This window comes from Thamnophis elegans, chromosome 4 (genome assembly GCF_009769535.1).
Source record: "Thamnophis elegans isolate rThaEle1 chromosome 4, rThaEle1.pri, whole genome shotgun sequence".
Lineage (NCBI taxonomy): Eukaryota > Metazoa > Chordata > Lepidosauria > Squamata > Colubridae > Thamnophis > Thamnophis elegans.
The window spans coordinates 111,300,860-111,327,626 of NC_045544.1; the positions used below are offsets into that span (position 1 = coordinate 111,300,860).

The 26,767-nt window shown below is 39.4% G+C and overlaps 1 protein-coding gene across 1 annotated transcript in view; it reads right to left on the reverse strand.

Annotated features, from left to right (window-relative positions):
- C4H8orf74 (chromosome 4 C8orf74 homolog) overlaps positions 1–25,185 on the reverse strand; it is a 36,504-nt gene extending 11,319 nt beyond the window's left edge. Inside the window, exons 1-3 of the mRNA XM_032216092.1 lie at positions 25,170–25,185; positions 23,690–23,784; positions 16,706–16,898 (exon numbers count right to left, since the gene is read on the reverse strand). Of these exons, the coding sequence (XP_032071983.1) occupies positions 16,706–16,898; positions 23,690–23,784; positions 25,170–25,185 (304 nt within the window). The remainder of the gene's footprint in view (positions 1–16,705; positions 16,899–23,689; positions 23,785–25,169) is intronic.
- Positions 25,186–26,767: the final 1,582 nt, after the last annotated feature.

Consider the following 26,767-nt stretch of genomic DNA (forward strand, 5'->3'; position numbering starts at 1 on the left):
GCACCCTTCTTCCTGCTTTCCTTGGCTTCAATAGAACAAGGCTTTTTCGGATAAGCTACTGTATGAGGAATTCTCTCACAGGAACAAAAAGATTGACTGACCGAACTGGCTCCTATGTGCTGGGCTGCCATTTTACATTATAATTTTCCTTTCTGATCAACCCCCTCACAATTTCCCTCAAACTAATACTTTCCAGATGTTTAGGACTTGAGCTGTTGGGAGTCCAAATCATCCGGAGGACAGAGGTAAAAGGGAAAAATATTTTAACCTACACTGCTCTCTGCTTATCTTTAAGTTTGTAGATACGTTGTCACTCAAACAAAAAGGATGGCCCTATTGTAGCTCAAAATGATTACTACCTTTTTTCCACCTCAGGATTCTATCACCTCATTGTGTCCTTGTGTAGCTATAGATCCTCAGCTTTCAGTAGGTCAAAAGGCAGGTAGGAGCAGTGCATCGATAGAAGGTACTACTTGCAGCACTTGAAGGACGCCCAAATGTGATTTTGCAACACACTCTGGGGCAGGGCAATGCCCCTTATCTTACCTCTCACTTGTACACATTCTCCCTCTTTATTTGCAAGTGTAATTCTGATACTCTACAGATCATTGCAAACAAACAAGCCTTCACATTTCCCAGCTTAGAGACAAGATTGTACCTATGGGTGTTTATTTGGTGTTGAAAATTAGGAAAGCAGCTCTTATTATTCCTGCCTCCTCCTTAGGCATCACCCTATCTTGAAAAAAGCCCATCAAAGTTATGATGAAAAAAAGAATAATGAAACTTGGTATGTTCATGAATGTTCTAGTTAATGGGTGCAAGTAGAGTTGGCTTTAAGCTAAGGTTGAGTGGGCATTAGCCTAGGTCACCACTTAGGAGTGCCAGTGCTATGCCTCCTGGAGTAAGCCTCCCATTCCTCATGTTCCAATCATAGCTTTCCAAACTAGTTTTGTTTGAAAGGAAATGCTGCTGAGGACTACGACACACATCTGTGTGTAACATCTCATTTGACCCTAAGCCAACTGAGCCTGTCTTTGTGTGGTGGATCATGACACAGCTGTGCATCAAAAAACAACAACCCATCAATGTGTTTTTTAATCCCTGCAGAATGTTGTCTTACATTTGTAAAGTTTTCATGCTTAAGACAAAATGGATTTTTGTTTGTTTTTTTCCTTTGCCAAGTTCTATTTCTGGAGATTAACTGCTGGCACATTCTGCCTCTTCAGTCCTCTCATCTATTGTAAATTGTAAAAGCAGGCAGAAGAACAAAAGACCAATTTTTCTGACAATGTTAGGAAAGAACTACTTCCCCCCGCCCCCACTGCTTCAGCTTGTCTTGTGACCAGATAAATAAGATCTTCATCATAAAATAGGTAAGGAGGTAGGAAGGTAATACAAGGGCCACTCATAGCCTCTAAACCCATTTTTATACTCTCAGAACAAACTAGTAAAGGGTGAGATTTTATAAGAGGAAAAGATGCCAAATAGGTCTATTAAGCCTTCATGAAGCTTTACTTGTTTTGACCCAGGGGACAACCCCAATCCCCATGGGGATGCAGCGCTATGTCAACAAATGTGTCACATATACCCAGCTTTGTACTTGGGCCATCAGGAGTCCTGCTTGAATGGAAAAAAAAACATACTCACACAGGTTCTGCCTCGGTAATAGGCAGCTGTTGAGGTTTATCAAGAAACATGCCACTATCACAAAATACTAATAATTGGTATGATCCTGTCTCCCTCAACTATTTGCTGAATGTGTGGGAGCAGCAGGGTTGTCCTTTCCATGACAAATGAGGGAATAAGGAGAATGAGACTGGACAATAGCAGCTAATCTAAAAGAATTTATCTTCAGTAAAATTGAAAGTATGCATTTTCCTACTACACACAGATGAAAACAGAAGAAAAAGACTCAAATATTGGCATATAAAGGGCCACTGTTCTTTACTGATTTCATGATAGGTTGCAATATTAATTATATTTAAAGATCTTAAATAAATAGCCTACAAGAATGCATATTTAATTTTTCTGAGATGAGAGTTACGGTGGCAACTGAATTTTTTTTTTATATCAGACAACCCCATTCCTTCATCTGCACTGATTTTGTCAGCTATAACTTAATGGCTCAACAATAAAGGAGCCTGGCTTTCTCGAGGTTATGCTAGCTTCTAAGTGCAGTGAATTGGCATCATTGTTTTTCAATCTGGAGAAACATTCAGTTGGATGTCTTCACCAATCAGCTACACCAGGGGTGTCAAACTCAATTTCATTGAGGGCTGCATCAGGGTTGGGTTTGACAGGAGGGGGTGTAGGGAGGCTGGAGTGGGTGTGGCTAGCTCAATGTCACTCATGTCGGGGCCGCCTGTGGTGGCCCAAGTGCTCTGCCTGAGAAAACGGGCTCCTAATCTCTGTTTTCGGCTGTAACAGCTTCCTTAGAACATCTGCCAGCAAAACCGGCACTCATGAGGGCCGCAGGTGGCCCTCCCAAGCTCCATTTTCATTGGCAGAGACACTGCAGGCCGGTCTATAGCTATTTCCAAGGCAGTTTTGCAGGCCAGATCTAAGCACCCTTTGAGCTGGATCTGGCCCACGGTCCTTGAGTTTGACACCCTTGTTCTACACCATGAAACCAAAGCAACTATGCACATTTTGTTTTCCTAAATGAAATAACTTTTTAATAAACAAAAACATTTCAACTTCTCCAAATTTTCCTAAAGTCACAACAATAGCTGGATTGGGGGATGCAAGACCTATAGCTATAGAATACAGATTGCTAGATTAGTTGAGTCCTTGCTTTAATCCACCTGGACTTAATATTTAACTTTTCTTCGTATGAAGGAATGAATTGATACAAATCCATAACACAGAAATTTGTTCAGAATATCTGAAATCTGTATTTGGCAGTCTAGATTTTGATTTCTCAAAATCTGGTTAAATGGCTTGTGACTCATAAGCCACTGAAAGTATAGGAGAGATGGGTTGCAGAGAAATTTAATAAAGGTACATGTAAATGTAAATGTAAAGTAAAGTAAAGTAAAATAAAATAAAATAAAATAAAATAAAATAAAATAACAACAGCTAAAGTGGATTGAGTTTAGCACACTGTCCATCAATTAATTTCTGGTCACAGCAAGGGGTCTTGGTGCTTCCTTTCTCTCCATTGTCCAAACAATAAAAAACTAGCTTCTCATGAGAATACTGTAGCTGTGGCAATTTGCCTGTTTAAAGCTGTCACTCTCATGTAGCAATTGCCCAGAATTATTTAATGGTGCAAATATCAAAGTGTTGGGCCTGCTTGTGTGTAGGTATGTATGCAGAGAGGTGGGGCAGATAAAAGATGAATATTGTGAAATGCAATGTGACAATGGCAGGCTGTAACTTCTCCACCTAGACACCATCACAGTAGTATGGGGATAACCTATCATTGATCTGTTTCATCAGAGATTCTCGTGTGGGTGGATTCTTATCACCTTAGTTGAAGATAGGGTTTAAAGGAATTGGAACACCAGAAAGATCTCACAGGGTGGCCTTCCCCAGACTCCCACTATCCTCCAGCTGTTTTGGCTAGGGGATAATAGTGTCAACACACTTGCAAGATATAGATTTGAAGGAGGCTGATAGAAGTTTCCCCCAAACAGGAGTTCAGTTGTACTTTGGACATCAAGCTCCCAAAAATCAGAGCTGACAGTCTTCAGTGATATGATTCACCACAAGACACAGCTGAGAAGCCTCTGAAGCCCATCACTTCTTAAAACCTGGGCTGAATAAACATATGCCACACCTTGATGGCGTGAACTGAAGAAGGTATTATCTCATAAGCAAACAAGGGTGGCTTGATTAGCTGTAATTTGCTTCTTGGCAGCAACACAGGGGCAAAACCGATGGCAGTGAGGAGCGGGGGAGAAGGTACAAGCAATGCACAATCCTCTTAGAATTTGGAGGTCAGGGAAAATTGGTAAGTTTATCAAAAGGTACAGTACACAGCCCAAGGCAACTTGGGAAAAATGCATGCATCTGCATGTTAAATGCCAAGCTGCTAATGGGACTGAATAAATAGATATCAAAACTGAGCCAGAAATGGAATAGGGGTTAGCAATTCAAATATCTTGTAGGAACTAGTCTTAAAAAAAATAGTGGGAAAGAACAAATTTAGCTGAATTAACTCTCCTCTGGCATCCCTCACCAATGAGAAAAGCTGGGGGAGATATACAAAAAAAAATTGTAGAGCAACTAGGGAGGTGACTTTCTTCAAAATCCTAACCTGGTTGTTTTAGGGGTGGGATCTTAATTTAGATTCTGATTGGAAACTGTTTCCAATATGTTTAAATTATTCAGTTTTACTTAATCAGTATTTGTCTATGGGGATCAGTGGTGGGTTTCAAAATTTTTTAGAACCTCTTCTGTAAGTGTGGCCTGCTTTGTGGGAGTGGTTTGCTGGCCATGTGACTGGGTGGGCATGGCCAACTTGTAAAATGTGGTGAAACTCATTTAACAACGCTCTTGCTTAGCAACCAAAATGTTGGCTTAGAAACTCTGGCATTTGAAGCATGCAAGTCTTAAAGCTGTCAAGTTTCAAGACCCTTGCACCCCCTAACCCTTTAGAAAAAAAACCCAGAGGTGTTCAAACTTGACAGCTTTAAGACTTGTGGACTTCAACTCCCAGAGTTCCTCCTCTCGCTCTTCATCTTGATGATGTGCGGACGGGCGGGGGGAGGGAGCTGGAACCGGTTCTAAACGGCACTGTAGATTTGTGGAAACTCTTCTATAGAAGAGGTTAGAACTGGCAGGAACCCAACCCTGATGGGGATTCTCAGTTATCCAGATCATGTTTTTTTTTAAAAATCCCCTTTGGGACATGAATCAGTGCTTATCACTCTTAGCAACTTTAACAAATGTGTGGACTTCAAGTCCCAGAAATTTCCTAGCCAGAAGAATTCTGGGAGTTGAAGTCCCAGACATCATAAAGTTGTTACTGAATACAATGCAGTAAGATGGGTGGCTAATGCATTTCATAAATAAATGAACTTGTATAGGTTGAGGACCACCAATATACTGTAGGTCAGAGAATGGAGAAAGAGAGTCTTCCATAGAGCACCATTCACATTTTATTTTGGACGGTTGTGGGCCAGAGGTATGGTAATCCTCTCTTTTATATGCATGCTATTGATGTTCCCAGGAAATGACTCAAACAACATGTTATATTAACTAGCTGACATGGCAACTCCCTTTCTGTTTTTATTTTGTTCAAAGGGCGACTTCTACATCAACAGTATTTTCACCTTCTCTCTTCCTCAGAAGCAATTTCAAAAAAGCTTGCTGCCTTTCTATGAACTCAGGCTAAGATGATCTGTGTCTTCTGCTGACCTATCACTAATCAATAGCATGTACATTCTTTTTTTTTCATCCCACAGTTGCTTTGGGAATGAATCGTCAATCAAAAGTCTGCTTATCCAAAGTCACCTGGAGCTCAAGTGAAATGTTATGATTTGAGAACCGAATTGGTTCAGCAACCCAAGGACTTTGCTGGCAAAGTCAGAAGCAAATGATCTGAAATATCAGACAGATACGTATGCAATAAAAATCCGTTCCTCCCCAACCCAAACTTAACAACCTACTTTCCAACTTCAAAGTAATATTTGAAAAATGGGCATTAGGTAAAGCGTACCTTCAAACTGCACTGTGGAGAGAAAGTGTGCATAAAAATACACTGTTCATATTGGGGAAACGCATGGGTAAGGAAGTTATACAAAATGCATAGATTACATACTTTTTGAACAGAGAAAGTGAACAAAATGAATTTTACAGGTTTTGCATCTGCTTCCAACAGACTGATTATGGGATCCATAGGCATAAAATGGGATTTGAACCCCTCACTTTAAAACAAAACATGCCTTACTGCATGAATACTCCCCAACCATCCTTTACAATGTTAAATTTAAAAGAATTCCCAAGAGGCAACACCTTTATTTAGGCCAATCTTTTTTTTTAATATTTGCAGGCTTTCAGATTTATTAAATCCTGCATCAGGCTATACGGTTACAGTGAAATCAGATTAAAAGAAATGATTGTGGTAATTGCGTCTGGTGTGATCAGTCAGTTGTCCTCTAGAGTGGAGTGAAGCTTTTCCTCGCTTGCACTTAAGTGCAACACAAACATCCCCTGACGACCTCTTGTTTCTGCTCCCCGCTCATGACATTCGCTCATTTGACCTCCAGCTCATATCTGAGGGAGCCCATACAGCAGTTCTTGATTTATGACCACAATTGAGTCCAGAATTTGGCCCCTGGACACCAATTCCGGGGCTATTTTGCTTTGGGCAGGAGTAGAATCCAATTCTTTTTCAGACCTGGTTGTCTTGCTCTGCTCACCAGGCCTCTCAGTTAATTTCTGACTTGGAGATTGGGCTTTGAATTAGCTGCCAAAGCAACCAAATAATAAGGCTGGAAGGAATGGGGTGAGCGGGTGGGCTTCGCTGTGAAGTGGAAGCAATGTCTCCACTGTTGCTTCACACTACAAGGCACAGTCCTCACATTTCTATCAGCTGATATGCAGGCTTCTTTTGTTTTGGATCAGCTTCTCTCAAGCATGGATCGAGTGCTCTTCGGGAGTAGCTGATATCAACTAATCATTGGATTCTTGTTGAATGAACTCACTGAGATAACAAAGTTCAACAGATTGTATAACCTTTGAGGCTACCTTGGGATAGTGTCAGAACAAGAATGAAACACATTACTTTAGCATCAGTACAGCTAAGGATGACATGAACTATCTCAAGCTGGGGAGAAAATGAAAGCTAGATCGTGGTGACCTGGGAGGGGAAAACAAATCGCCAGGAGATATTTGTACAAGAGTAAGTACAAGTGGGGACATAGCTTGTGTCAGGGCTGTGCTATTACAGGCTGTAGGTGGCGTGATTATAATTCAAGTCTGATGTTCAAAAAATACAATTCCCTGTATATTGAAGGCAAGGATATTGGGACAAAGCTGGGCTTCACATGAGTATGTTTACTATACATGCTAAATTTCTGTACAGATACTCATTATGGGTATTTGCATAAAGGAGAATTCAGCCAAACAGGCCTGACCTACTTTTCAAACATATAATATAGATTCAGATTCAAGGTTTCAATAGGAAGTAGTCACCCCATTTAACATCTCTTCTTCACAAAACAAAAGACCCAGACAAGAAGCCATTAATAAATCTACCTTGTTCTAATAAACAGAGTGCATAGCTGACAATTCTGATCCCCCCACAAGTCAATGCAACCATTCAAATTGTACAATTGATTTCCATTAATAACTGGCTTCTCTAACTCTACAGATTGGCTTGGGGGGGGGGGTCATGTTTATAGGTGTGTATCATGCTGGTTGCAGATAATGGTTGGAGGATGCCTTGCACGCACATACAGGTAACCTGCACACATGTATATTATCACATATGTGTTTCTAAAATTAGGACTTTTCCTGATAATTTAATTATTGCTTTTAATTTATAAAGAAGCTTCAATAGAGATGATACCTCACAGAATATAAGAGGACAGATTTTCGTCCTGCTAGGCTTATAATCAAAAATAATTGCTATAAAGAGGAGATGAGATGAAATGAGATGGGAGGGGAGGGGAGGGGAGGGAAGGAGAGGAGGTCAACAAACTTTGAGGCTATGTCCACTATGTTCATGTATAGTGATGGTATCATAGGTATGGCTAGATACAAATCAAGTTAGTATATAGCATGTCCATTAGCTACGTTTTGGTAGTTTATAATTAAAACCATTGTGGAAGCCTAGCTATTGTCACAGTTTGTTATATAAACAGGACAACATTTTAAACAGTACAATTTATTTTATTTATTTATTGTAAACTGCAATGATCACAGCAACTGTGTTTTTCCCCCTAAACCCATCTTTAGAAAGTAGTGTAGGTTAGTACACAAAATCCCTTCATCTTTGTGCAAATAATTTCTGGGGAATGAATAAGCTGTCAGTGCCGATTATTTTAAAAAGTACTGTATTGTTATTATTTTCAGTTTTAAAGTAGATTCCTGCTCTATCCCAGCCACAAGAGGGAGATGTCACACAGATTTATGCACAAATTAGCTACTTATCCAGGCTGTTGTGAAAATTAGGCAGGAAAAGATCAACAAGGCAGTTGGCCAAATTTAGAAGACATTATTATTATCTGTACACAACAATGTGAAGTTGCAGCTGCCAGTTCTTTAGCTGGTGTTGCCCTTCACAGGCATCAAGTTCTTCCTAAGATGCTAGGATGTCATAATGTATCAGCATAGTATATGGGCAGATCCAAGCAGTGCAGCCTTTGCAATAGACAGATGGAAACTTTGTCAATGCACAGATTTTCTAAGCACCAGCCAAGTTTTTTTGGTATTATTATTATTATCAGACTGTTGTTTCTAGAAAGATAACTATCTTAATTAATTACATCTCCTTAAAGACAAGTAGTTTGTTATGGCATAAACTTTTGCAAGCAAATCTATGAAAGCTTATATGTCATAAATTATTAGGCTCCTAAAGTACTAGTTTCTTGGTTATTATGTCATTATTGTTATTGTTGTTATTATTATTATTAATAATAATAATGGTGGGGCCTGACTAGTAACCAATGCCAAATCCGGCGAAACAACTGGTCGCTGTGATACAATTGTAATTATTATTATTATTATTATTATACAATTGTATCACAGCGGCCAGTTGTTTCGCCGGATTTGGCATTGGTTACTAGTCGGGCCCCACCCAGGGGCCTAGGACGTCGTAACGTATTTTCGTAATATGCGTGCAGATCCAAGCAGTGCAGCTTTTTGCATTTGACTGATGGTGATTTTGTCAATTTTTAACTGTTTTAAATGTAATTCCAGTGCTTTTGGAATAGCACCCAGTGTGCCAATTACCACTGGAATTACCACTGCTGGTTTGTGCCATAGTCGTTGAATTTCGATTTTTAAGTCCTGGTATTTTGCGATTTTTTCATGTTCCTTCTCGGCGACCCTGCTATCACCTGGTATTGCGATGTCTATGATTGTGACCTTATTTTTCTCAACCAGTGTGATGTCTGGTGTATTATGCGCCAGTATTTTGTCGGTTTGTATACGGAAATCCCACAAGATCTTGACCATCTGATTTTCTGTGACTTTTTCAGGCTGATGTTCCCACCAGTTTGTTGCTGTTTTAATATTATAATTTTTGCACAAATTCCAATGGATCATTTGTGCTACTGAATTGTGCCGCAATTTATAATCAGTCTGCGCAATTTTTTTACAGCAGCTGAGTATGTGATCAACAGTTTCATCAGCTTCTTTGCAAAGTCTGCATTTGGCATCATCAGAGGATTTTTCGATTTTGGCCTTAATGGCATTTGTGCGGATAGCTTGTTCTTGCGCAGCCAGCATTAGTGACTCTGTTTCTTTCTTTAATGTACCTGTTTTTAACCATAACCAAGTTTGTTCCCTGTCCACTTTATCTTTTATTTTTTCCAGAAATTGACCATGCAGTGCTTTGTTCTGCCAACTCTCCATTCTTGATTTTATCACATCTTTTCTGTATTCTTGTTTTGTCTGTTGGGCCTTCAGTAGATTTTTGTTCTTTACTTCGATTAATAGATGTTCTTGACTTTCTTTTAAATAATCAGCCAGTGCACGTTTTTCTTCTTCAACTGTTTGCTTCACTTGTAATAATCCTCTGCCACCTGATTTTCGGGGCAGATATAGTCTATCAGTATCACCACGTGGATGTAAACTGTAGTGCATTGTCATTAGTTTCCTGGTTTTTCGGTCCAAAAGGTCCAAATCAGCTTGTGTCCAGTTAACTATGCCAGCTGTGTATCTTATAACTGGTATATAATCCTGGCTGCACAAGAACAAGCTATCCGCACAAATGCCATTAAGGCCAAAATCGAAAAATCCTCTGATGATGCCAAATGCAGACTTTGCAAAGAAGCTGATGAAACTGTTGATCACATACTCAGCTGCTGTAAAAAAATCGCGCAGACTGATTATAAATTGCGGCACAATTCAGTAGCACAAATGATCCATTGGAATTTGTGCAAAAATTATAATATCAAAACAGCAACAAACTGGTGGGAACATCAGCCTGAAAAAGTCACCGAAAATCAGATGGTCAAGATCTTGTGGGATTTCTGTATACAAACCGACAAAATACTGGCGCATAATACACCAGACATCACACTGGTTGAGAAAAATAAGGTCACAATCATAGACATCGCAATACCAGGTGATAGCAGGGTCGCCGAGAAGGAACATGAAAAAATCGCAAGATACCAGGACTTAAAAATCAAAATTCAACGACTATGGCACAAACCAGCAGTGATAATTCCAGTGGTAATTGGCACACTGGGTGCTATTCCAAAAGCACTGGAATCACATTTAAAACAGTTAAAAATTGACAAAATCACCATCAGTCAAATGCAAAAAGCCGCACTGCTTGGATCTGCACGCATATTATGAAAATACGTTACGATGTCCTAGGCCCCTGGGTGGGGCCCGACTAGTAACCAATGCCAAATCCGGCGAAACAACTAGCCGCTGTGATACAATTGTATAATAATAATAATAATAATTTTTCTACTAAAACCCATGTGTAGCTGCTTTAAAAAGTTAATACTTAAATAACTAGCAATGCATACACACACACATGCACACACACAAACACAATCACACACGCACACACACACACACTAACGACTGATGATTCTTGAGGGAATGACATTTGGGGAAGTTGTGGCTGCTTTAGACTGCTGTTGTGATCACATGATCTTCATTTTCGGCATACCGTAACAGTTTCCCAGCCAGTCTCATAATTCCTCACTTGATCCTCACCCAGCAGCAAGGAATTGGCTCATCAAGTCGCTGTTAATAGAAGCAACGACTTTAAGATACATGAAGAAAAGCCTGAATATTTTTACTGCTTTATAAGTCCCTTCTCTGGACACGGGCACACACACACACACACACACACACACATCTTTATTCCATCTTTGTTCAGGAAGGTAAGGCACATACATATTGCTCTATCTTCCTATGTTTTTTCACAACAACCCTGTGAGGTAGGTTGAGCTAAAAGTCACCAACTAAGCTGCTGTGGCTACATCTCAAACATCTCAAATGAGGAAGGTATAAAGGGATTTGAGGCACAAACTGAAGGGACACCTTGAACTAAATGGCTCACATAAACAAGCCTAGGTCCCCCGATATAAAATGCCCCACTAAAAATGTCTACACAGACAAATTTGGTATTTATTTATTTCAAAAACTGATAAGCACAATATCTCTGCTCTCAAAATAGGTCACTGGGAATCAAGATGCTGTGAGTTTGGGCTTGTGTGAGATTGACCCATATGGCAACTGAGATATCATTATGGGATAGGGTGGAGTCAGGGTCACCTAACTGTGACCCAGATCACTACATGGCTTCAGCCTACTTTGTAAATGGGGGATCCAGTGTCTCTTCTTTAAGATTGCTGCCTTCATAGTGCCAAGGTAAATAGTGTTTTTATTTGGTATGTATTTATATTTAATACTGTTCCACCAGGTCAGATAGGATGGGCATACTCCCTATCCCTTCCTTTAATGTTGCCATCATGTCAGCATGTCTTGGTAGCTTCCGTTGCTCTGCCTCTACAGAACACTCTTCTCCCCTATCCCCAAAGCCTTGAAGAACTGGGTCCTGGTTCTTCCCATAAGCATTGTGTCAAGACAAAGTTGGACTCCAGTAAAGCTGTTTGTTGCTTTTTTGGAGGGGTGGGGTGCTGAGAGTTTTAGAAACTAACATGTTTTTGCTGGTAATATTTATTTACTTATGTCAGGGTTCCAAGTAACATCCCCAACGAAAGAAGACTCCGAGGCCTGAATTTCCTCAAAGTTCCTTTTTATTAGAGATGTCATATTGGCACATTTGGGAAAACCTGAATCTGAAAGCTTCCAGGTTTTCCCCACCCAAATGAAAGTTCAAGGCCCTACCCAGCACTCACATGTCCATCACATGTCCCAATCAGGCACCATCCCAACTGGAGATGCCTCCCAATCATACCCCTCCAGGTGCAGTGCAAGATGACCTTGACTCTCTGAGAAAGGAATGTTATTATGACTATATATTTCCCATACGCCATATCATCCCCCTCCCCTTTTCCCACAGCATTTAATGTGGCAGGCCTGAAGGCCAAATGCAAAAGATGGCTTCCAGGCCTGTCAACTTACTTATATACTTGCTTATTGCTGCTTCTAAGTTATCCAGAATGACAGTGTTTAAATGGGTGCACTATATTATCCAAAACTGATAAAAAGATTCTATGTAAGTTTTTAAAATAGATACGCCGTAAATAAATGACAGTAAAAATCACAACATAGTGTACAACTACACTACCATAATTTAAACTGATGTCTAACTTTGTAAAGATCGTGAACGAAGAAGAAGATTAAAGACCTTTCCAAATCTTGGGAAATGAGCACTCCAAATATACCTTGAAAACATGAGGTAACCATTGTGATGTGTAGAAATCCTATTTACAGAATAGAATTTAGCATACAGGAACATAATTTACAAATGAACAGTTCAGGTAAGTGGTCTTTCTGTATACCCAGTTCCAAAAGTTGGCACCAGCAAATGGTAAGTCTTGGCAAGACTTCCAAAGACCCAGCCAGTGCAAAGATTGGCAGAGAATTGAGAAAGATCAAGGGCCACCACAAATTGCACTATTCTGGATCTCTAAAAAAGGGCAGAGAGTACAGCCAGGAAGGACTCCTAACAAACTACTAAGAGTCCAAACAAGATATAGGAGCTAGGAACTAACTACTTGACTATGTCAGTGGTAAGAAATGGTTTAATTCTTTACATACTCAGTAGCTAAAAGTGGAAAATTTCTTATGGATTTATTGATGAAAATCTTTATAGTGTCTCTCTTTAATAAAAACTTCCAAATTTTACATTGACAGCAGACATTCTTGAGAAATAAAAGAAATGGGACAAGAAAAAAAGGTGATCCAGATGAAACCTGAGCAGGGGGTTGGACTAGAAGACCTCCAAGATCCCTTTCAACTCTGTTATTCTGTTCTATTTTATTCTATTCTAAATACAATATTAAATGTTAGAGGTTAATCCAGCAGCACCAGTGACTAATAGTTTGCCTTAACTACTAGCAAATCATGACCAACCTGACACAGTGTTGAATCAGTAGAATGACACAAAAAACATGATTCAAATGGGTCAATGAGATTATTTACTGGCAAATCACACAAAAAATTGAAAGGGATCAAACTTGCAAACCAAAAATAAAAGAGAAGACAATGGACAAAAACTAGAACAAACTGGTTGTAAAAACACTATCTACCTTGGCACTATGAAGGCAGCTTTAAAAAAAAGAAGAAAGTGAAATTACATGTATCTCAGAAATTCTGGAAATAACAACCCTTGGGACATAACAACCCTTGACATGTTTAATGAAAAACAGCAGAAAGAAAGAAATAACAAAAAAAAGAAGTAAATGGCATGTAATATAGGGAAACTCTCAAACTATTTTGGTTACCATTACTTTCAAACTTAGAGAAGCCTTGATAAAGAACAAATTAGCAATAAAAACATGTAAGTCCTGAATAGAAGCAAATGCCTGAAGCATTTCAGTTTTTGACAAAATATATCTTCCACAGTCCTTAGATCTAGTAGTGGAAATAAAGAGGCTAGACTAAAGCCAACTGCAGTGGCCATTGTCAACACCTCAGGAGTGTCTAAATCAAATGAAGGCCTGTGCGAATACAAGACAGTATCACAAGCATCAGAAAATGACTAAGCAACCTAGATAAGTGTAATCAAAACATGTTGATAAGTTAGAAAAGAAAGATGCATACTTTAAAAAGAAAAGTATACAATGAATTGGTCACATTTGGTTTCTTTAAATGAATCATGAAATGTGGGCTAATAAATCCCTAACCCAAATTAAGTTAAGAATGCTATCATGAGAACATGTCAGAAGAATCCCTAAGGACTGTAGGTCAAAAGAAATTTACACGGAGGGAATATCCTTATCGAAATTAAGTGAAATACCATAAATATTAAATAATAGACTACCAGTATACAGCACTAGCAAACATAAAATAGATGAGGACGGTTATTCAACAAATAAATTATTACTGCCAAGTGAAAACTATATAATTGAAATTAAGCAGTGTACTGAGAATTTCATTTCAATAGATAATAATTCAAAGAAACTATTCATAGCTACAGAAAATATAGACAGAAATAAATAATAAAGTCTGGCCAGTCATCCTGAGTATCTACACATTTCTTCTCACAGTAATTTACCTTGGAAAGGGTACAACAAATGCAGTATCATCAATATTTAACAAAAGCTCACTGATAGCAGCAAATAAAAACAGGTTGATCAGCTTCATAATTGGATGAAATCTATACCTTCCTAATAATTAATCAGGAATTCTACAACAAATAATTTAAAGCAACTTAAATGCAGGTCATCCTCGGCTTACAACCACATGAGCCCAACATTTCTGTTGTTAAGTGAAATATTTGTTAAGTGAATTGACAACTTTTTTTGCCATAGTTGTTAAGTGAATCACTGCAGTTGATAAGCTAGTAACCTGGTTGTTAAATGAACCTGGCTTCCCCTTGACTTTGCTTGAGAGAAGGTGATCACATGACTTTGAGACACAGAACGGTCACAAATATGAACCAATTGCCAAGCATCTGAATTTTGATCACATGCTCATGGGGATGCTGCAAAGGTCATAACTGTGAAAAATGGTCATAAACCACATTTTTCCATGCCGTTGTAACTTTGAACAGTCACTAAATAAACTGTTGTAAGTTGAAGATTGCCTGTATATCAAAATAACTTGCTAGTGATTCTGTAAGGTATTCAGCAGGATAGTAGAAAGCATGACCTGCTTTCTAAATAACTGTGGGGCAGTAACCTATCTAGATGCAGACAAGAAAAGAATCTCATAGTATTTCCAAAAAAGAATCTGACAAGCATAAAATAAATATAACAAAAAATGCCACTCAGCTACAGCAAGAACATAGAATAAATAAAATCACCCATATAATTAAGATAATGAGAATTTAAAAGAAATAGCATAACTAGAGGGTTCAACCCTTCCTTGGGGAGACGGATCAATCCTTTTTTTAAAAATGTGTTTTTAAAAAAAATATTTTTAAAACTAGTGACATAAAGTAAAAGAAAATAATGTAAATAATTATTAAATTATTAAAATAAATAAAGTAATGAAAGTCAAGGAACATTATGAAAAATGGGACCCAGATTAACAGATAGAGCAACCTACCTTATAACTGAAAATGAAAATATCGAAGTGGTAGCTAGCTTCTGCTTCTTAGGTTCTACTATCAATAATAATGAAACTAGCAAAAAAAAATACACTGCAGACTAGCACAGTAGAGTAGCCATGAAATCCTTGGAAGAAATATTTAGATGCTGAGAAATTTATATAGCTACAAGCATTAGATTCATACAGGCAGTAGTTTCTCCTATGACATTCTACTGAAGTGACAGTTGGACTTTTGAAGAAGTCCATAATACTAGGGAAACTGAAAAAAATGAGAAGAGCAAAAGAAGCAGAATTAGAAGCAGAAACAGAAACAGAACCAAGATTGATGGACTAATGGCCATGGCTATACATTGGGAGACTTGTGGCACCAAATTGGGAACAAATTAATTCTGAAGAAGGTCTGTCCATGTGGTCACTATCATCTGACACTAAACTAATGGTACATAATGAGTTAGTTAATCAATCAATCAACCAACTCTGCTTAATATGTTTTATGTGATGTTTATGGCATTGCCTTGCTTCAGGTTTCACATAATTACTATAGAAATCAGTAATACACACACACACACACACACCATACACACACACACACACACACACGTGGGTGTGTTCCAGCATAACTCTGGAATGCCTTGAGCAATTTCAGCCAAACTTGGTACACAGATGACTTACTCTCTGGAGAAAAATACTGTGGGGGTAAGACATCCCTAAAACCCCTCAGGGTGTGTGTTCTGTTAAGATACAGCCTGTTGTGCGGAACTGCCATACTGGCGTCCACTGTACAGTGCAGTGGAGTTGCCATGGTAATGGCTTCACAGTACTCCACATGGGCGCTCTCTCTGTTAAGGGGGAATATCCAACATTAGAAATTACATTTGGTCTGGATATTTCCCCCCTATAAATAAATACCCAGGCAACCCGGATTATCGGCTAGTTATAGGCTAAAAAAGCTTTAGCAATTTTCACAAACTATAAAGACTTGCAAATAGAAGTAGAATGACTGTGGCAAAAGAAAGCAAGGATAGTATCAGTACTATCAAAAATGCCAAATTCAGTCTAAACATCTGACTGCATGACTAACCAACCATTATGATAATATAAAGAAAAGGAAGGAAGGAAGGAAGGAAGGAAGGAGGGAGGGAGGGAGGGAGGGAAGGAAGGAAGGAAGGAAGGAAGGAAGGAAGGATGGTTACTAAATGTTCTCCCTCATTCCTTCCACATTAGTCACTGATAAATTCTACACACAGTCCTTAGCCTATAAAGATTACACATTGGTTGCCTATAAAAGAAAGTGCAAAGTTGACTTAGGTCAGCTCAAATGTTTCCTTTACAGCTGAAACTATTGCAGTGTATTTTTTCTGTAACAACTACAATCTTGGCTTACCTTGGGTTTCCTCCAATAGCTCCCCTGTCAATTTTCCCACTTCTGCTACAACTTTCCAGGGTAAACCTTTGTTAGCAGCAAACACCAGGCTATAGTAATGGGCATCAAGTATGATACTCTGTCGCACTTCCTGAATTTCATCAAACTCCTTCCACCCCAGCAAATCTCTTAGAAACAGGCGACCAGGCTTCTGCTGAAAAAAGCACCAAACAAGAAAAGCTGTTAGTATGTGGCACTGTTTCATATCATGGAAGAATTTTAAAAATGACAGACCAATTTGCCCATCCTTCTGCCCCACACAGAAGCCAACTTTACTCTGGGAAACTTACAAATGCAACCGCTCTTATGTGGCCATTTTCACTCCTTTGACTTAAAGCAGGGCTGTCAAACTCCTGGCCCTCGGGCCGGATGCGTCACACGTTGGCCATGCCCATGCCCTGTTTAACAAAGGGGGGGGGAAGTCCCGATATGTCACATGACGCTGCCATGATGATGTGAGTTTGACACCCCAGACTTACAGCATCTTCCATTTCAACCAGTCCTTGTTGTACTAATATATTAGCAATGAAGAGAGTTTTTATATCATCAAGCCAGTGATGTTATAAAATGTGCTAAATCATTATTTGGGAATGCCCTGTATGTCAGAATATTCATGAACAGGCAGAGACATGGTAACAAGATCAGCCAATGAATAAGCATGGTAACAGGTCAACCAATGAGGCTTATTTGGAAACAGAAACTTAAGTAAGACGTCTGGGTCTGGTCTTGTCTGTATTAAGCTCTGAACTCTGAACTGAAACTACTTGGATTGGATTGGATTTATTACATTTATATGCTGCCCTTTTCCCCGAAGGGGACTCAGGGCGGTTCACAATTCAGTCAGGGAAGCGGGTACAGACAGGGGGATAAAAGACGAGGCATAACAATACAAAAATTGAAAAACACACAACAACCATACCATTCGAGAAGGGGGGCAAAAACTCTTTAGCCCCAGGCCTGTCGGAACAGCCAGGTTTTAAGGGCTTTGCGGAAGGCCTGGAGGGTGGTGAGGGTTCGAATCTCCACGGGGAGCTCGTTCCAGAGGGTCGGAGCAGCCACAGAGAAGGCTCTCCTCCGGGTAGTTGCCAGTCGGCATTGGCCGGCGGATGGAATTCGGAGGAGGCCTAATCTGTGGGATCTGATCGGTCTATTGGAGGTAATTGGCAGCAGGCAGTCTCTCAAGTTACAATCTCTCCTCTCTACCCCATTGGAACTTACAATCTCTCCTCTCTACCCCATTGGAAGACCCACCTGTTGGTATTGTATATTTACTTATGTGTTATAGTGTATATAAAGAGAAGTTAATGAATCCTGCTGAATCAATTACCTGTGTGTGCTTTCTGGATTCGATTTCTGCAACAAACTCTGACACTATAACTATCAGAAGCAATAGCGACTGGTGCATTATTATTATGTGGTGAATATTTGGTGAGATTCACAGCCTTTGGGGCTGGTTGGTAGCTCAACAGCTCGAGTCCTAACCAAGGACCTAGGAACTGTTAAGGTAACGTTGGAGGATATAAGCTATTCCAAGTAGGGTGGTTTTTTATAGAATCAGAATGTTCAAGTCTGATAAATTTAAAATTTCCAAATAGCGAGGTAGCCATTTGGGTATTGCTCCAAGGACTCCAATTACAATTGAGACAACACACGATTTCTTTTTCCACAGTCGCTCAACTTCAATTTGCAAGTCCCAGTACTTTGTGATTTTTTTCTTGCTGTTTATCTTCAATTTGTGCATCTCCAGGTATTTCAATGTCAATGAACCATACTTTTTTCTTTTCAACTATTGTTATGTCAGTGTGTTGTGTGCCTGTCAGTCTGGATTCTGAAGTCCCACAAGATCTTGACTTTCTCATTCTCTAAAACCTTCTGAACCTGATGTTCCTAGTGGCTTTTGCTGTACTCAAATCCAAACTTTTGGCACAATTTCCAATGAATGATCTTGGCAACGCAGTCATGGAGTTGTAGGTAGTCAGTTTGTGAAATTTTGCTGCATCCACTGATCAAGTGTCGACTGTCTTGTCTTTCTCATTACAGAGGCAACATTTGCTGTTGGTGGTAACATTTTGAATTTTTGCCTTCATGTAGTTTGTGGCTAAGGCTTGTTCTTGAGCTGCCAAAATAAAGCCTTCTGTTTCTTTTTTCAGTGCTCCTGATCTTAACCAGTTCCAAGTTAGCTTTTGGTCAGCTTTGCCTTCAATACTTTTCAAGTATTGGCTATGCATAGCTTTATTTTTCCAATTTTCAGCTCCTTCTCAATTACTTCTTTCTTATATTCAGCTTTTGACTTAGTTGTATTATTATTATTATTGTTGTTGCTGCTGCTGCTGTTATTATTATTATTACTATTATATTATTATTATTTTGCAGCTATGGTTTATTTCTGAAGAGACAATACTGTAATAGGGTCCCCCATCCTGCATAAAACTAAGCTTAAAACTAGTTGAGTTCAGGTATTGCATTAAACCAATCATGGTTTGCTGACTAAGCCATATGGTTATGGTTTCCATATAACCTTAGCTCAGGGACAAGAGATGCCTTCAAAATGTAAGCATATAAATTTCAGGTTTCAACATAGTATCAGGTAAAGCATTCTTAAAACTCAACTTTTCTGTGATTCTGTAGAGCTTTTTAAAAATAATCTTATTTTTTAAAACTCTCGAGAAGGGTTTGTTATTGGTGGCATAGATGATGGTGATATATACTTGTGTTCCTTTAGTCAGTGGTTGATGAGTTTCATTACAATAGCTGTATGAAAATTTGAAGGTGGTTTTGAAATTGAAATGCACTGTACTCTGGTCACGAGCTGATGTTCGATGTAGGGCCAATGTAAGAGGATGTACTGTGACAAGACATAGGACTGTAGTCAACTTGTAGTAAAGAGACAGATCCTAGACTTGAAAAATAGTCTCACTCTGGCACAGCATGAGAAAAGGTTCATGTGAAAGTCCCCATTTTGAAGATCAGAGTGAAATGCCTGGAGTTATTGCAGCAGGACAATTGCTGACTGTAAAGCACCTACGTTTCACCAAGAGAAGCCGTATGGTAGTGCTGCTATGAAGATGAGATTTGATAGAAGAGTGAGGGCTTGCTCCTTATAGTCTAACTTAGACATTTACACTCAAGGTCCTACTTGGTCAGTTTATTTTGAAAGATGTTCTATTGGCCAGCTACCAGGTTTGCCTGTAGGACTATCTACTGGACTGCTTGCTGAACTTTCTGCTGGTCTGCCTGCTGAGTCATCAGTGTTGACAAGGGAGGGAAGTCAAGCCTAAGCCCATGACTTATGAGGTCCAAAGAGTCAATGATCTCATCCCTTCTATTTAATATCTACATAAAGCCACTTTATGTAGGTGAGATCATTCTTCATCATAGGGTCAGGTATCAACAATTGTATATTTCTACTTCAACCAATTGACACTGTCAAGGCTTTTTGTAAGGGCTAGAGGCTCTTAAAGAAGAAGAATAAGTTTATACTCAACCTGACACAACTTAGTGCCTACTCTTAGTTCTTCCAGTGTGGTGGGTTTCCCCCCTTTAGTTCTGAATGGGTTGTACTCCTCCAGACACAACTATAATACCTCTGCTGCATAAACACATAAAGCTAACCTAAGCCCACACTGTGGTAAGTCCATTATTAGAATCCTTCCTGCCTTATTTATAAATTTTACAAATAAATAAATAGCAATAGCACTTAGACTTATACACCACTTCACAGTACTTTACAGCCCTCTCTAAGCGGTTTACAGAGTCAGCATATTTCCCCCAACAATTGTGGTCCTCATTTTATTGAACTTGGAAGGCTGGAAGGCTTGAGCTGGTGAGATTCAATCTGCCAAATTGCAGTCAGCTGGCAGTCAGCAGAAGTAGCGTGCAATACTGAATTCTAACCATTGTGCCACCACAGCTCTTATATAGTATAAATATTATAACCTGGCCTGGGCTATCCCACCAATTATCCAGCACCCCATTTTTAAAATTTTATGATACTCAAGGCTATCAGATCTAGACTTTAAAAAAAATGTCAAACTCTAATTACAAAAAAGGGATGCAGCAAATGCTAGGATACTATTATATCAACACAACACCTGGGTTTTGTTAAGACAACATACGATTTTGGCCAAATATGTTTTCTCAAAAGACATTGAAAGGAATAAAGCTTCATAAAAAGAACTCTGTCACCCAATTGAGTTTTGTTTTCAGCCCTGAACCAGTCTAGTGAGAAAAGAATATACCTGGGAATTTTTTCTGTTATAGAACTCCTAAAATGAAGGTGACATTGGGATGTTTTCATCTGGCAACACACTGCACTTTGTAGAAGAATTCAGCCTGAAAAAGGTTTAAGAGATGTGGAAGTTGCATTCAGAATTGTAGATTCACATTGATCAGAGGGGTGAACTAGATTAACTTTTAAGATTTCTGCCAGTTATAAAATTCCAATTCTGTAGTTGGTTTCACACATCACACTAAAACATTGTTCAGGTAGAATTTTCTGAACCAACCGTAGAGACCTGGTTCAAACACTATAATCCACCATAAACCATGTTTTGCAAAACACAATTGCTGGGATAACACAACACAGTTTTTTTTTTAAAAAAAAACATATTATGGATTAGTGCAATTTATAAATAAATAATCAAATTTGAAAATACTGCCTATAATCCACTGGGAATTCATCGGAAACAGGTGATTAATCCTCCATAGCTCTTTTACACAACTAATGTAGCAAACCCTTTTGCATTACTACTCTTTTGCATTTTAGTACTTAATGACTAAGGGCCTCACAGTTTAAGGACTGATATTATAGTATAGTATAGTTAGACCATGTATAACTGACAGATTGGATGCCAAATTGTGATTTTAATATATATTTTATGTGTTATTTATTACTTTATTCTAGCATTTTTAACTGGGTATTCCTTGAGAGTTTTTCTTTGTTCTGGTTTCTAGTCTTTGACTGTAATAAACTTGATTTGACATGGCTATAATCCTAACTCATTAGTTTAATTCTGCTTGACTTGGACCACTCCAGACTATGGAGAATAATAATAATAATAATATTAGTTGGCCATCAGGTGGCATCTGAGTCAGAGAGCAGTGAGGAAGAATAGAGGGAGGCTGTCCCTGACGTACGTATGCGTAGGGCTGCGAGGAGGAGGGAGCAGTTTTGGAAAAAGGGTCACAAAAGGAAATAGGAACAGGTGGCTACTGATTGGCACCTCCCGGAGAGCTTATAGGTGGGGCGATGGGAGGGGAATTTTGCAGGAAACAACAATTTACTGATCCAGATGTAGAGAAAGATTGGGAGAATTTCGTGAGTTCAAGCCTTGCTTCATAGAGATAGCTTTCTGGGTTCCCAGCCAAGGGGTTGCTTATCTCCCTCCTTAGTTGTGGCAGACAGCCAAGTCTACGTCTATATATATTGTAGAGGCTTGGGACAGAACAATATTAGAATGATGATATGAGTCTTTATGTAAATTGCAAGCAAAGACTATTGTGAGAAAGCACAAACATTTTGTAACCAATCGACACACTGTAAGTAATTGGAGAAGAATTTTTATTTTGTGTGTTTTTATGTCTGTTTGTTTTATGTTTGTCTAAAAATGAAAACTTTTTTATTACAAAAAGAACGAAGGCCTTGTACAACTTGGAGCAGCCTTGGGCCCTTTCAAGAAAAAGAAACCACCTGAAGGTAAGTGGTGCATGGTGGTTCCTAGGGAGCAGTCGGCTGCGGGGCCCTTGCACTCTACTTCCTCAGTGCTAGGAGAAAGTCCTCAGTGCTGCCATTGAGTACCACTGCTCAGGGTGGCCTAGATCAGGGATGGGCTGCTGGGTGTTCGCAGGAGTTCAGGAGAATCTCTAGCTAAGATTCTGTACAGTTCGGAAAAACCCCCAAATCCCATTTCTGGCTGGCCCCACCCACCCCACCCCACCCCTCCCAGGAATCCCCAGGCAGCCTGTTTTGGATGCAGGTAAGTGCAAGGCACGTGCGGAGGCTCAGGAAGGGTGAAACACGGACCTACCAGAAGTGTGGGCCTCTGGAGACTAGGGAGGCCGTTTTCACCCTCCCAGAGGCTCGAGGAACATCTCTAGAGCTCAGGAAGGGCAAAAACACTCCCCCACTGTGGTGTAGGAGGCCATCTAGGCCACGCCCACCATGGCCACACCCACCCAGCAACCAGGCAGAGAATCCCTTGCTAAAATTTTTGAAGCTCACCCCTGGCCTAGCGGTGTGTGTGTGTGTGTGTGTGAGAGTGTGAGTGAGAGTGAGAGTGAGAGGGAGAGAGAGAGAGAGAGAGAGAGAGAGAGAGAGAGAGAGAGAGAGAGAGAACTATAAGAGAGAGGAGCTGAATCAAAAATTTTCTGAATTTTTGATATGCCAAGCCCAAAAGGGTTTGTCATCACTGGGTTAGAAAATGAAATATCAAAACAATCCAAGGATCCAGTAATTAATTTCATTGTTCTTAAAGGAAAAAAACCTCTGCCATCAAGTTCAACTTCTCATATATAAACACATAAAAATCCAGCATGAAAAGCCCCTCTCTGAATTTAAAATGTCAGCCTCAGAGCAAATTGCAACATTCAATTGCAGTCAGAATCTGACTGAGACCGTCTTTAAACTACTTTAATCAATGCATTTCCTAGTACTTTTAAAATCAAAAGACACTGTGCAACAGCATTTTTTAAAAACCATGTTTCCTCGGTCAGAATAAAGTAAAAAAAACAAAACAGTGAAGAAAAACAGAAAGTTTACAAATGCAAGCCTTCAAGATTTCTCCAGTAAGAAAGTAGGAAGGCTTCTGAGGCCTTATTTAAAGGTCCTCCTGGTTTCCATGGGAATGAAACCGCAAACTACGTTATTATATTTCACCAAGATTTTCTGGGGCTCTCCCTTTCCCTCTACCACGATCACCTTAAACTTTTCCCCCCATCTTTTTTTACCTGCAGCTGAAGGACAGCTTCAACACCCTCCGCAGTTAAATTGGCCATCCTTCCTGGATTGGTTGCTAGGAGACGCTGGCTTACGATGCAAAACCCTGGAAGAAAAGGTTCTATTACAAAGACATAATTGCATACTCCCTTCCAAAACACGGCTCTTACGACAGCCCAGTCTTAACTTTGTTCATCTGCCTATCAAAGGATTCAATGGAGATTTTAAAAATCTGACTTTTTCAGTTACTCATTTATAAAATGCTTAGATACCTATGCACGGTAGAGATTTGAAGTTTTAGTGACATACCTAGTATCCCATGAGCATGATTTATGAGTCCCTCCATGGTACACATACCACCAGTCACAGCTGGTAGCTTCAGATAGGGTTTGAATGCTGGAGCCAGACTGCACAGGATTTGAGAAAACAAGCACGGAGGTTGATTTTGTGGCTCTTGAACAGAAACACCACTTCTGCCTTCAATCCTAAGATTTCTATTTTAAAGATTAACTGCAGCCATTGAGCATTAAGAGCTGAACAACTGAGAATTTAACAGAAAATTCTGATTCATCAACTGGAAGATGAGGAAGGCTTTATGCCTGTTATTGGAATGACTGATCTGGTTCTGTAGCACCTGAATTTTCAGAGAAATGTAGACATCCCGCTGCTCCTGTACATAAAAAAAAACAATCCTCTCACTAAAACAGAAAGCAAAACACAGCAACAGATCAGAAAATAAAGATGTAATCTAGGGTTTGAGGCCAGAGATTTTATGTTTGTTTTGTGTAGTGGAATATTCCACAGTAGTCTGAAATGCTGCCCTAAGATTTTTTGAGTGCAACTCTTAGAATCTGATAAATCCAATGAAATTCTGCACACGAGGCAACTGATAATCAGTTTTATCTTTCTGATCAGAAAGCAAAACTGGGCGACCTTTTTAATCTTCCACCTTACACAGAGCAGGCAGAGAGAGAAAAAGAAAAAGCAGAAGCTTCTGCCGCCGCCGCCCCCCAAAACTTTTTCTCAAACTTCTTATACACAGCTTACACAGCTTGTCATAGTATTAGAAACATAATTTCATATCATGCAAACTTCATTATTTTTCTCAGCTCTCTGAAAACAAAGAAGGGGAAAGGAATTCATTTTCATATAGCCCAGAGCTTTGTTAGGGGATGCTGTCTCACATTATATTTAGCAGAATTCACATTTTGCATGTACACCAAGTTACTTTAGGAAGGCTACATAGCTAAGCTTGGCAATTGGCCTGGAGGCTTTATCTTTGCAGTTGGCACATTAGGTTACAATGCAGCTTAGCTCAGCAGGGAAGCAAAAGTTGAGTTAGGTACACTCTGTATATTCTCTAATCCTTTCACTGCGATGCTGGAAGCTATGGGTGGTTACCATTCGGTGTGTGTGATGTCCCTGCTCTGCAGGGCAGTTTGGTTGTCACTATGCTTTTGGGTTTAATTCAACATTCTGGTTCTCCTTTACCTTTAGGGCCCGTCATGATTTCTTCATGGTTTCTTGCAGCACTGTCTTTCCTCGGTTGTATTTACCTGTCGTGCCAGATCCAAGAGGAAAGGAATGCTCTGGGTCCTGCCCATTAGGGAGTAACATCGTGGGACCCAGAAGGAGATCCATTTCAGTTGAGGCTTTCACACTCTGGAATATCATTCCATAGAGTTTAGACTTGCCCCCAACCTGCTGTCTTTCTGCAAAGCCTTAAAAACCTGTTCGATTGTTTTTTTAACTCCAAGCATGTACTGGGCATATAATTCCAATCATAGCACTAGAAACTATTTTGCGACTACTTTATCATTCTAATGGATAGCAGTAAAGGGGCATCTGTGGGGGAGAATCAGCAAACAGGAGAGGCTGCTTACCTTTTCCCGAGCTATATATTTCCTTTCCTATTACTTTACTCCTTCCCCACCCCCATCTTCGGGGAGACTGAGTAGAGAATAGAACATAATTCTTTATTGGCCAACTGTGATTGGACACACAAGGAATTTGTCTTTGGTGCATATGCTCTCAGTGTACATAAGGAGAATAAAATACATTCATCAAGAATAAAAAGATACAACACTTAGTGATAGTCAAGGTTACTAATAGGCTATCAAATTGTAGGAGGCAAAATACGATGACCTGAGAAAGCAGGAAAAGAAGGCAGAGGAAAGGTTGCATAAAGTCACTAGTGATATGACATCACCACACAAATGACATAATTTAGGGAAGGTGTCATGACATATGGCATCATTGTGCCTTATATCCGACATTTATGTTCTTCTCCTTGCTATCTTTGCCAATCCGTATGCTCTTTCAAGAATCACAAATTATTTATTTATTTATTTATTTATTTATTTATTTATTTATTTATTTATTTATTTATTAGACTTATATACCGCTTCATATGGCTTTCATCCCTCTCTAAGCGGTTTACAGATTTTTAGCAAATTGAGCCAGCAAATTGCCCCCACAGTCTGGGTCCTCATTTCACCCACCTCGGAAGGATGGAAGGCTGAGTCAACCTTGAGCTGGTGAGATTTGAACCACTGAACTGCAGATAACAGTCAGCTGAAGTGGCCTGCATTACTGCACCCTAACCACTGCACCACCTCGGCTCCTGAATAAACACTTTATGAATAAACACTTTAAAAAAGAACCTCATCCTAACTGAAATTCAAGGCAGCTTTATAATATCTCTTGGCCTAAACCCTAATCTGCAATAATGAGATGCAATGCTGACATAACAGACAGGGGTTAACAAATTATTTCAAATTATAGTACCTTATATTATTATATGCATTGAAAGTTAATTATACACATAAGGATATCTTTCTTTTTCTTACATACATTTCTTACTATTTTTTCTAGAATCAGAGCTGATATCATTTGGCATCAATACTTTATTTTACCACTCCCACTATCACTACTGCTACTTTCCTATGTTAACTTCAATAGGCATCTTCCTCTGGCCCTAACAACTGCAGCTTTTCTTGTTAAGCAGACAGGTCTAAAGTCTCCCTGCTAAGCAGGTTTTCAGATTATGCAAGCTGATTTTCCTCAGTAAGGAGAAACTGGGATCTTGA